The sequence below is a fragment of the Triplophysa rosa genome, linkage group LG23 (genome assembly GCF_024868665.1).
Source record: "Triplophysa rosa linkage group LG23, Trosa_1v2, whole genome shotgun sequence".
Taxonomy (NCBI): domain Eukaryota; kingdom Metazoa; phylum Chordata; class Actinopteri; order Cypriniformes; family Nemacheilidae; genus Triplophysa; species Triplophysa rosa.
In genome coordinates, this window is record NC_079912.1 from 7,902,526 (window position 1) to 7,915,762 (window position 13,237).

Below are 13,237 nucleotides of genomic sequence, written 5' to 3' on the forward strand. Positions count from 1 at the left end.
TACAAATTTCTCGTACTATCATAAACATTTGAAGTCCCCCTGTGGTCAATATTGTATCCATTAAAACTAATCTTTTACCATCAAAATTACATATTTAAATGTTTTTTTATGGGAAAATAATTTTTCCTGCCAAAACACATGAACGCGCACAAACCAGAAGCTCTTGGATCAATTCCAATAAAATCATGTCTCATTCACCAGTGAGAACACATCACATAAGTAAAAGACCTTACTACAATAGCAAAAACAGCTAACGTAAACAACAGCTTTAAAATGGGATTAGATGCAGCTTAGTTCCCGTTAGACGCTGGGTAACGATGTAATACATAAAGGTCCACAAACTACATAAGCAACATAATCAAAACCCATCAAAATCGAATCATAACATGTACCTACCTGTCCAGAAGTTACCATGGCATCATCATTGAAACCCTTGACTCCCGTAAGTGCTCAAAGTGTGGAAAAGCAACACCGATTATAATCATACCCGTCAACACTCCCGTATTTTCCCGTATTTCCACACCCATCTCCTGTGAAACCTTTGTAATACAATCGCAAACAGACCGAACGGGAAACCCCCGGAAAGCGGCCGCGAACCGACCTCCAGGGACCGGAATGCATTCACGAATGGAATTCTGCTTTCACCTCTTTGCTGATTAGACGTTTTTAGTCGTGGCAATTTTTAAGATGGTCTTTATTTTTGTTTTGTCCTTTGCAAGTGCCACTTGCAAACTTGCACACATTTAACAAGGGGAAAGTTAGGTTCCAGCTGTTTACCTGCCATTCTCCCGCTGTGTCTGCACAGCGAATGTGACCGCACTGATGACGTATGGTGTCTGCGTGAACAGGGTACGCAGTGGGATGAAAATGTACACACGACCTATCATTGTGATTTTGGTCCTACACCTTTCACAGATGATATATAATTATAAAAATATAATTGGACCACTTTACTTATTGATTGCTATCAGGATGTAAAGAGATTTCCAACCAGCATGACAAAAAATGTTTCTGGACAGGATCACCTATTGTGCCTTTAAAATAGCTTGAATGTTTACACCTTTACACCCCAGCTTCATTAAGTATACGCAGGTTCATGAACATGCAAATTAGCTAGTGTACTCTCCACTCAGTCGCACTCAGCAGTTCCAGACGCTGCTAAAACTGAAACTGAGAGCTGACACAGCAGTGCAGTGATCGATTCAGCCCGAATCGGTGTGCCATATTTGCATATTTATGCCTCAAACCTGTAACCAATCACAACAACGCATTTGACCCCTGTGGATCAGCCGTAAACTGCAGTTTTATGAATAAAATACTCAGCAGTGGTTTACAATAGTATATTTGCACATGGTTTGTGTTAAAGCACCCTAAAACACCACATAACCATATAAACAACATTAAAAACGTGGTATTTAATTGTGTCTATTACAATAATAATTATGCCATTCAAAACAGGTTTGGTTTGTTGTTCTTATCAAGCAGAGAATGTTTTGCAGAAATGTCCTGACTTTTTTCCCTACATTTGGCCAAAGTAATTTTGCAGGTTTGTGATTCTAAACGGTGCGGAGGCTTTAGATTAATCAGTTATCAACCGCCAGGATCATGACTGTTAAATATTGAGAGCTGAAATCCCACCCTATCCAATTAAGGAAGTACAGAGAACTTGAGCTCAGACTGCAAACCTGAGGATCAGAAACGGTAAATGACCAGGAGACTGAAATAAGAGATGGAATCAAGTACACTGAGAGAAAACAAGATGGAGCGAGAGCACTAATCAAGCTCTAAATCCCCCAAAGCGATACTGAGCATGCTTCAGTAAGCAGTCGGTATTCTAGAAACGTTCAACATCCACCCCTACCCGCACACCGGCTCTCTCCTGCTGCTCTCTGCCCTTTCATTGTGCTAATGTATGCATGTGCATATCCTATTGGGTTTCCCTTGCAACCATATGCTGACTTTGAACTTCTAGACTCCATCACGTCGTGTTTTAGTATCGTTGGTGATCATATGAAGCACATTTGATGTTCTGGAAAGGTCACAGTGACAATTTATTTCATTTGACATGAAGTGGGTCACGCATTTTTGCCGTTCAGTCTACCATGTATTTTTTTCCTCCAGCTTTGAATGTCCCAGACAATAAGCGCAGATGGGTTTTAGGTATGAAATCACATTTGACATTTGTTGTGATCTGGAGTTTGATGGATTCATCAACCTAATAAAATTTGGCTTTACCAAAGAGCAGATGATTTGGATTATTTCATTATAGCACTACACTTGTCTCTTTCAGTAGATCAAGCAACATAATACTTGGAACTTGTTTTGAATGTTAATAGAATCCCTAAAAGTATGCCAAAGCATTTGCCCTTTGACATCAGAATATAAAGCAAATCTTAGACATAAAGCAAGTAGTTGACCAAGCCGGGTTGCCGTTGACCGCATGGTGTGCAGCTGCTTCTGTCCTGGTTGACCCGGTTCCCAGTGTCCAGCCTGAATGAACTGACCCTCGCAGTAGAGAAAGGGGTTAACACAGGAATTTTAATCTGCCCCTTCAAACACACAGAGCCCATAGATTTCTCATATCCATGGAAACTGACGAGACCCCCTTTACAAAGAAACATGTTGGGATAGGAAAGAGAATGAAAGTATGTACAATGATTGATATGAGTGAGGGGTTACAACCGTGCTAGAGCGAATTATTCTGAGGCATGTGTGACCGTGTCTGTGGGTTCGTTGGTAAACACAGTTTTCATTTTCTCCCATGGCTCCCTGCAGACCAGTCTCCCCAACCCCGCTCTATTGATAGGCTCGGATGGGACGCGGAGAGGCTCTCCGCACTCACAGCGAGGTCACTCTCATTTCCTCTCTCCCACCAGCGAATGGCATGCTCTCAGCTGGATCGGGTTCAAATCTCTCATCATCTGCCCACACGGCCATCCTTCACAAGCAGCTGTCTCCGTCTCCAAGCATGCAAGCTGTAGCATGCGTGAAAAGGGGAAATTCTCGAAATGCAGTCCAAAGCTTAGTTGAAAAGCGTGTGGGTTTTTGTCTGCAAAGAGTGCATTTATTATATGCATATAATAAGACTGGCTTTTGATAAAGCAGGCAAAAAATCCCATAGACTAGAAGAAGGGACTGTCGCTTGGTAACAGAATATAACAGTGACTTAAAGATGGGGTCTTTTGACAACCGATCCACAACACAACCACCGTTGTATGCGTGCAGGTGGTGCTCGTGCAGGAGAGCATAAACATTGCATTTAGGCAATTTATAAGTCATTTTGGAGTGTCTTTCATATAAAATGTAATGACTGTGGCATCTTTAGCTCAACCAAGGTTGTGATGGATGGTATTGTGGTTACCCATAATATGGCCTGTCTAAATCTGCAGAAGACCAGTCGTATTGCGACCACATGTACTGTGTGTAAAAAACAGTTCAGAACAGTAAGTTTATGAGAGGACATAATCTGTTGAACAACATACTTTCATCTGTGTTAGGTTTGCAAGTTGGCTAAGAAGACCCTACTCTTTAGTGATTTGCATTTTGAAAACTTCATTTATGATGTGATTGATGTACACATTATTGAGTTCATAAGAAAGTTCAACCATTAAAGTTTACAAACATAGTAGACCGAAGTACATTCCTGTTTGAGATGGCAGTACCTAGTTAGTGTTTTGCCTTCATATAGTGTAGTAAATCTGCTTTTGACTGAATCTTGCCAAGACCCCAGGGGGTCAGACAGACCATTAGGCAGATAATAGATTACATCGGCAGATTAGCATCCTGCTGGTCAAGCAAATGTTCAACTTTTGGCGCAATTCCACCGAAAATACCTGAAACAATTTGTCCCAGTAACATTTTTACAAGGAAACCACCTGTTGCTGTCTGCATTTCCATAGCGGTCTAAAGTACCGTGAAGATTAGGCAAATCAGTCCCGTGACGTAGGACTGCATGTGACGGCTCCTCCCAGTCCAGGAGTGGGTGGTAATGTCAAACAATGATGACGTCACATAAAGCGACGGACACTCGTTTGTGCGACAATGCCCAGCTTGTATAACCGACTCGATATTTTTAAGTATACCTTTTCATTGCGGGTTATCATTTCCAATTCCTGTTGGATTTCGTCCTCAGCAAAAACACTTAATAAAGCCTGGACCTCGTCGTCGGTCCATCTGTTGTATTGTTATCCATTTTAAAGAGTAAACAACTGAAACTACACGCACCGCAACAAACTTTTAAAAATGATGGTTTGTTTTTTACCGGAACATGATGCAGCATGTAGAGTCAACCAATGAAGTTGTGAACTCAACCAATCAGCATATTTGACGACCAAGGCCCACCCCTGAACCTTCCGGATCTCTGGAAAAGTACTACCTCAAGAGCAGGGACTTTCTGAGTACAGTAGATCGACATCGGCAGAGATGTCTATTAAAGTACCTCTAAATCGCTGTATCCCTTTCACAGTCTTCAATTCAAAGCTCATTATTGAGCTTCTATTAAGAGTAAAAATGCCCTGCAAGACTCGATATGAATTACAGCAAGATTAAGTGGGAAGTGCTTGAAACACGCTCTTCTCACATTCAGCATTGTTCGCCATTGATGTGTTTCTATCTCTGTATCGTGGGGAAGTAGAGCGGGCATAATGAATCTCTCTTTCACAGAGTATGTGAAATCCAGAAAGAGCCTGTTGTAACCGGAAAATTTTCCCTTCCTTTCAATCTTCCTGTTTTCCCCTCGGGTGATGGATATTTTAGGGCACTGGGACAGTTTCGAGGAGGGTATGTGGCTTTGGATGGCGATCAGGGTGAGGCCTATTCATACTCTGCAGTGTCCAACCGGCTGTTTGGGGTGAGTCGTAAGCTCCCAAGTGCTCGGTCAGGCAGGGCTCAGGAACGTGGCCTGGTTGCTCCGTGAGCTCCAGCTGGGAGTTCATCATGTCAATGAGCTCGGCACCAGCACGTGAGCGGCCAGACCGTGGCCGGCCAGATCGAGCGAGCTAAGAGGAGGGGGACAGCGGGGAGGGGTGGTTGGCTGCTTTGTGGATTTAATCTCTAGAGCTAGGGTTGGGATAGCCCTGCCTTGCTGTGCTAGTCTTTCGTCGATTAGTGTATATGAGCCGTGTGGGGTTACAGCTCATTGCACCTGCTATGGATTGGATTTCTTTTTTTTTGGCCTACATTTACCAAATATGTATTTGAAGAGCAGAGCCAAGTTGCATGTTATTGCCCAATACATAGAAATCGACAGGGTTTTCATCGTGAAACAAAGTCACGTTTTTTATCATATGTTGGGTCGAAATGGACAGAAAATGAAACCCGAGTCGATTTTGTAATTTCACTGTCATTGATTTATGAATATACTGTATGACATGATGGGTCCTATAATGGATCTTTACTAGTTTGGAACTGTTTTATTGCAAGCTCCATGTTGCCTTGTGAAATCAAACAAAGACCAAGGAAACTTCAGAACGATCCAGTGCTGGTCGGAACCAATTAGACTACAACATCTACTACTGTACCTGTACCAAAGAAACTAAAAGTCACTTGCTTAAACGACTGGCGTCTTGTTGCTCTGACCCCCATCATCAGCAAATGCTTTGAGCGGCTAGTCAGAGACTACATCTGCTCTGTTCTGCCTCCCTCACTGGATCCACTAAAGTTTGCATACCGCAACAACAGCTCCACAGATGATGCCATTGCATATACACTACACATTGCCCTCTCTCACCTAGAAAATAGATCACATATGTGAGAATGCTGTTTGTAGACTACAGTTCAGCATTCAACACCATAGTGCCCTCCAAGCTGGATGTGAAACTCCAGACACTGGGCTTAAACAGCTTGCTGTGCAGCTGGATCCTGGACTTCCTGTCTAGCACGACGCCAGGTAGTCAGAATAGGCAACAACATCTCCTCAACACTGACTCTTAACACTGGAGCACCACAGGGCTGTGTTCTCAGCCCACTCCTGTACACCCTGTACACGCACGACTGTGTGGCAACACACAGCTCTAATGCCATCATACAGTTTGCTGATGACACAACGGTGGTAGGTTTGATCACTGACACTGATGAAACAGCCTACAGAGAAGAAGTTCACACTCTGACACGTTGGTGTAAAGATCACAACCTCTCCCTCCAAAGAGCTGGTGGTGGACTTTAGGAGGAAATACAGAGAACACAGTCCCATCACCATCAACGGAGCACCAGTGGAGAGAGTCAACTGTTTTAAGTTCCTCGGTGTCCGCATCACAGAGGAGTGCTCACATGGTCCATTCACACCAAGGCCGTAGTGGAGAAGGCTCACCAACGTCTCTTCTTCCTGAGATGGCTGAGGAAGTTTGGCATGAACCACCACATCCTCACACTGTTCTACACCAGCCCAATAGAGAGCATCCTAACTGGCTGCATCACTGCTTGGGTACGGTAACAGCACCGCACTCAGCCGCAAAGCCTTCAGAGAGTGGTGCAAACTGCCAGGCACATCATCGGAGGTGAGCTTCCCTCCCTCCAGGAAATTTATACCAGACGGTGTGTGAAAAAAGCGAGAAGGATCACCAGAGACTCTAGCCACTCGAGTTATGGTCTGTTCTCACTCCTCCCGTACTGCAGCATCAGAACCCGGACCAGCAGACTTTGTGACAGCTTCTTTCCCCAAGCAGTCAGACTCTTAAACTGTTAAATATCACAATCTTTCATCAGCACTGCACTTTATCCCACACTCCCAATGCCAATCATATCATTATATTTATTTATACTATGCACATTATTAAAATAAGAACTCACTACCTCTGACAGCCAAATATATGAAAAGTTTGGTTCCAAAGTTAGATAAAAAATTTCTAAAATCATGTTTTTTATTATGTTATCGTGTTTTTATTGTGTTTAATTGTGTTTGTTAGCTGTATTTTTTTTTGTAGTTATTGTGGCTTAAATCAAAACTGCAACTGCAGTTTGATTGATATTAATTGGAATGCACAATAAAAAAACATAAAAAGGTAGTTATCTCATTTTGGAACCAAACTCTTCATATACACTCTTCTACTGTATATACTGCAACACCGACCAATCACTGTACATCATATGTATATTATGTATATGTGTAGTTATGTTCAAGTCTATTTCTGTAAATTATGTCTCATCTGTTGTATTATGTTTAAACACTGTACAGAGGAAAAATGGTTTATTTTGTAATTGTGTGCAGACCAGTCTAGTGTAAATTATTGTAATTGCCCATCTCTATATACTGCCATGTTGACTGGAACTGCACACAAGCTTTTCACCTACTGTTGCACTTGTGTATATGGTTGAGTGACAATGAAAGGATTTGATTTGATTTGACTTGTTGCTATTTTTAGACAAGGATTGTTCTTTTATTCAGACCCTAACAGACATTAACTCACAGGTGAACTGGTTCCCGAGTGTTATACACAGTGTATCTGTGTTATTTGCATATTTAGCCGTTTCCCCCTACACAGTTTGAAAATGCAACAACTGCAACTCTCATCATGTAATTATCTGAGCCCAAATGAAGATGCCTTGCCTGAAAGAATGCTGTGGGTGCGTCGAGTGCTTTCCGTTGTATGGGGAATACCCAACCACGGGCACACCCAGAAACTGCTATGCGCTGCGTAGACTGAGCTGGATGAGCTACAAATTCCTCGGTTTCTTCAGTGTTTAGTTCTGACCGCATGTGGCATGTGCTGTCCTATGCTAATGGTGCATAATGTTGATCTTGATACCATCATTCATTAACCATCTTCACATTAAATGAGGCCTCAGAGGAAATATACATGTTGTGTGTGTTTTTGGTTGTGCCAGTGGATTACTACAGGCAAACCCATGTTGCATTAGCGTTATGACCGGTCAGACGTAGCCTCATCCAGCCAAAAACATGACCTAGTTATAAATTGGCTAGATGTCTGATATTCCCCCCTCTCTGTCGTTCTCTTTATCTACACCCACTCTCGTATATTCCTCGGATCACGTGAGCGGGGCTTTTGGCACCGCCTTTGGATGTCTACATGTTTAGAGAGCTGGAGACAGAGGTGCCTCTGAGAGCTGTCGAACACTACAGGGAAATGTTTTACAGCTGTGCGGGTGTTAATGACTTCTCCTGCCAGACATTCCCGTCCAGGTTATGAGAGGTCACGTCAGGGTCCAGGTTTACTGTTTTATAAACACTGCCGTTGCCATAGATTTCACATGTTTAAGAAACGGGGCATAAAATTGCAGTTTAACTGTCTGGAAGTCCGTGCTTTTAGTAAGTAATACTCTAACGGCGTCCATACAGATGACACCTGAACAGAATAATCCTTCCGTGGCCGGAACCCTTGCGCCAGCAATTCTGCAATGTGTGTTTGCTAATGTTTACCGCTAATTCTGCGTTCACATGCAAATCGCTTGATTTGTGTTTGTTGAGTAAAGTACATACTGTATAACCTCAATGCAAAGATGTGAATAGACGCATGTCAATCGCGTCTTCGGCGCAAGTAAAAAAATAGCAACTCAAGCCAGAAATTCGCCTGGACACTCCCCATCACGCGATGTTTTTTGCGTCACTCACATGAAAATAACGAACAATTCCAACAAGGTAATAAAGAGCGAAGAACGAGATGCTTCGCTTTTGGTGTAAACGCAGCACAAGGCTATTCACAGACTTGGCTCGAACTAACGTTTATGGGTCAGTTACGTACATTTTCGATACGCCAATTTTAAAATACAAATAAATAATATCATATTTCGCAGTTATTCAAACATTAAGAATGCGGTGTACAAACAAATGAAGATTAAATTTGAAATTAAGTGATTTTAGTGTTTTTCACCTATGAATTGCCCATAGCCTTAAAATAAATCATGCGATTTATCTTCAAAGTAATTCATTTTCTTGACATGCTTAACATTTTTTAACAAATCTTTAATATTTAAAGTGTTAAGAAACAAAGTATCTGCATTTCTTTGTGTTTTGGTAAGTAATCATCTCATATTTTTGTCTTCCTAAATTAACCAAATCAACTCTTTACCATCCGCATACTGTATCAGACATTTATATTTCAGCCACAAAAAAATAGATGTCTTTTATTTTTAATTTAATACAATTATTGATTTTATTGGTCGCACCACTTGAAAAGTGATTGTTATATGTCATTGATGCTTTTGCATCACCTGCAAACTACCTACTGTACCGGAGGACTTTTTAAATTTCATTTCATAGTTTGAATCATAATTTAGTATTTTAGCTCTTTTTCTAGCGGATCATGGTCTGCATTATGAGCTTTTAACTGTTGCAGTTTCTTTCAGTGGCGATTAGAGACCAACTCGCTCTCGACTGATGTGAGTTTAAGGGACTCTGTAGAGACAGAATAGGATTACAGACAACACAGGACAAATCATGCACACAAGCTTACGATGTGGATGCTTGAGGACATAGGTAGTGTAATCCAACAAGCACACAAAGGGAGAGCTGTCAAATTCCACTAGACGTTTACTTGTTCTACATAAAGTGATATGGGCCAGTTATAAATCACATGTTTAAGATTTGAATAAGCCCCAATTTAAGTTTGTAACATGTTCTGCACAAAATGTCATATGGACATGTTTATAAGAAATGTGTTTTCAGTATTAAACTTTCACCTGCCGTTTTATAAAATGTTAACACCATCATGCTATAGACATAGCCAAATTAAAATATCACCATCACTGGATGATGAGTTTTGCACACACAGTCAGCACTCATCATCATTTTTTTAGCTAACGCTATCATGTCCTTTAAAGCCAGACAGCATCCTCACATAACATTCAAACTCACAGCATGTTCACTGCAAACTCGGCCCGAGGGCGCTGACTTTTCCCTGTCTGTGTCTAATCGAATTCATCACGCTGTCTGATCCGGAATGCAGGAAATCAAGAATCGCCTGCCAACTTGTGAAAAGGGTGATCGTAAAGGACATGTGTCCTTATTATTAGCCAGCGCCGCTACCTGTGCTGATATTAAAGGAAGCCTGAAGCTCACGGATTAAGGACCTGTGGGATGTTATTCCCAAATTAAAACAGTCCAATGGGTGACCTGTTTTATGTAAACGTTGTAACGATTTTTCGAAGAAGTCCTTAAGCAGATATGCAGTTTATAATTGCATTTGGAGTGCAGTTTATTACATTTAGATATTGCTTGGAAGTTTTGTTCTTCAAAATAACTTCTGACGCTTGACTATTCGTTTTGGTTCTAGGCATGTATTCGCAGTAGAGTGCCTCCATTGTGCTAGATTGTGCTGTAGTTAAAATCACATGGCTGTGCAAACATTTTTAGAAATGTCTTTTGGTCAGCTCTTTCTTTAGTTGTTTTGGGGGTAAACCATCTCCATTGTGTTTAAAATATCGAATATAAAGACAGAAACGCACGTATGTGAACTCGCTGCCGTGTCTCACAACACTGGCCTGATGTGTAAAATAGATCTGTTTTTCTGTGTTCAGTGCCGCAGGAGGGGAGATTTTTAACCAGTGTGTGGCTGAGAGGGACGATGCCTTTAAAGAAGAGGATGTGAAGAGACTGATGAGACAGATTCTGGAGGGTGTGGCTTTCCTTCACAAGTGCAACGTGGTACACCTGGATCTCAAAGTGAGTCGAGCTGTGAAGGGGCATTACATATTGCTTTCATTCATATCATACGCATGGAAGCACAGGAAAATTAGGTTAGCTTGCAAAATGTAAGCTAGCTACAAATTTCAATTTGACAATTTATAGCTTTGGTTTATGCTATTGAATGCACCATTTTAAAATGCATAAATAGTCAAGAAGTAATGTTGTAGGATTTCTAATAAGAAATAGAAATGCTTTGAATCTCTGAATAGAATTGAACATGTGCTACTTCTGCTATGGTTGTGCAAGTGTACAGTTCTGAGTAAAACCCATCCATTTACATAACCAAAGTTATGAAGATGTCAGGGTGGCATTTGGCGGATAGGTTGTTCTTGAGGGCTAAATAAATGTGCTCTATACATTAAAGGTTACTGTAGAAGATTATAAGATCACTATATGTCAAGTTTGGCAGTTTTACTGAAAGTATTTCTATCCGTCAGCCTCAGAATATCCTTCTCACCAGCGAATCTCCTCTCGGGGACATAAAGATCGTGGATTTTGGCCTGTCGAGGTTGGTAAGCAGCAGCCAGGAGATCCGAGAGATCATGGGCACACCTGAGTATGTGGGTAAGAATCCCTTTCAATCCCTTTCTTTTTATGAATTATTCAAACTTTTTTTCTCAATTTTAAAAACATTTCAAAGTTGTAGATTAATAAAAAAGTTGAAGTAAATGCTTCCCACAAGAATTTCTTCTATTTCTTATTGTGAAAGTAATAAAAAATGACTATAGACCACTTCGGAAGTCTCTGGTCCTGAAACCAGCCAACCAACCGTTTCAGTTTTTAACATTACACAAAGTTAAAACAAAATACAACCAACAGAACATTTATAAATGAATCAAAATGTCCAATCAATATCTTTAAGATGTATTTATTTCTGTAATATTTCAAAATTAATAAAACCGGAAGTGCTGCTGGACCAGTGTTTACATCGTGTGAAGTGGTCTATAGGTGTGTGTTGATTGAATTTTTATCTAATGTTCAAAATTTTGTCTTAATAGCACCAGAAGTCCTGAATTATGAGCCAATTAGCACAGCCACTGATATGTGGTGAGTCTTTGTCTTTCATTACCATTTTCACAAGCCTGAATATTTCATGTGATGCCCTTAAATGTCATTGTCACAATAAATCCTTTTTATTGTTTTATGATCAGTTTCATCATGATAATCATCACATCACTTGCATCCAGAACAACTGTGTGATTGCCTGTAAACAAACACTTCATTCATAGAAAGAGCTCTCACGCCATCACTGCTTCAGTGTGTTGCTTGTGGTTTCACTCTAGGATATATTATGCAAGAGTATTTGTACTCTTAGCTCTACAACATGATTACTTGAGAAAAGATTATGTACACAAAAAGAATCACTCTGTGTGAGCTCTAATATGCTGAGAGGTTTATAAAGGAAACTATCAGTGCATGATCTTCTCATCTCTCTCATAGGAGTATTGGTGTCCTCACATATGTGATGCTGACGGGCATCTCTCCGTTTCTGGGGGATGATAAGCAGGAGACCTTCCTCAACATCTCACAGATCAACATCAGCTACACTGAGGAAGAGTTGGAGCACCTGGACCGAGCAGCCATCCACTTCATAAAGTCCCTGCTCATCAAAGAGCCAGAGTGAGAGAAACACACTGACAATATGTGACCCTGGACAACAAAACCAGTCTTATGGGTCAATTTTTCGAAATTGATATTTTTACATAATCTGAAAGCTGAATAAATAAACTTTCTATAGATATATAAGTTGCTGGAATAGGACAATATCTGGCTGAGATACAACAGCTTAAAACTCGGGAATCTGAGAGCGCAAAAAATCAAAATATTGAGAAAATTGCCTTTGAAGTTGTTAATCAGGGGCACTGTGGCAGACCATCCACTCACAAAAATAAAGTTTTTATATATTTAAGGTAGGAAATTTACAAAATATCTTCATGGAACATGATCTTTACTTAATATCCTAATGATTTTTGGCATAAAAGAAAAATCGATAATTTTGACCCAAACAATACATTTTTGTCTTTTACTAAAAATGTTCCCGCGCTACTTAAGACTGGTTTTGTGATCCAGGGTCACATATTATAATATCTACATAATGTACTCAAAACATGAACAGTGCTACAGATGCTCATGAGCCATACAAATAAACTCATTATATATTTTCATGTTATGGCCAATTACTGCTAAACTGCTAGTGTTACAATTTACTGTATACTTGCACTTCTTTCTACCACTGTCTCTGTTTGTTTGTTTCTTACTTTCTCCCTCCCTCCCTTTCTTTTTCCTTTTTCTTTCTTTGTTGAATTCTTCTTTTTTGTCTTCCGCTGTCTCGGTTTCTCCTTTCTTTCTTTCTTTCTTTCTTTCGTTCTTTTTCTTCCTTTAAATCTTTTCTTTCTCTGTCTTATCTCTGTCTCTCTCTCTCTCTTTCCTTCTTTTTCAGTTTTTCTTTCTTTCTTTCCCTCCTTCTTGATCTTGCTTTCATTCTTCATTTCTTCCTCTGTCTCTCCTTTCTTTCATTCTTTTTCTTTCTCTCTCCCTCTCTTTTTCCTTTTTTTTTGTTTTATTTGTTCCTTCAGTCTTCCGCTGTCTCGGTTTCTT

The 13,237-nt window shown here is 40.5% G+C and overlaps 1 protein-coding gene across 1 annotated transcript in view; it reads left to right on the top strand.

Moving 5' to 3' along the window:
• Positions 1-13,237, top strand: part of stk17a (serine/threonine kinase 17a) — a 30,705-nt gene that overhangs the window by 15,643 nt on the left and 1,825 nt on the right. Inside the window, exons 3-6 of the mRNA XM_057322596.1 lie at positions 10,471-10,615; positions 11,077-11,203; positions 11,638-11,686; positions 12,080-12,259. Of these exons, the coding sequence (XP_057178579.1) occupies positions 10,471-10,615; positions 11,077-11,203; positions 11,638-11,686; positions 12,080-12,259 (501 nt within the window). The remainder of the gene's footprint in view (positions 1-10,470; positions 10,616-11,076; positions 11,204-11,637; positions 11,687-12,079; positions 12,260-13,237) is intronic.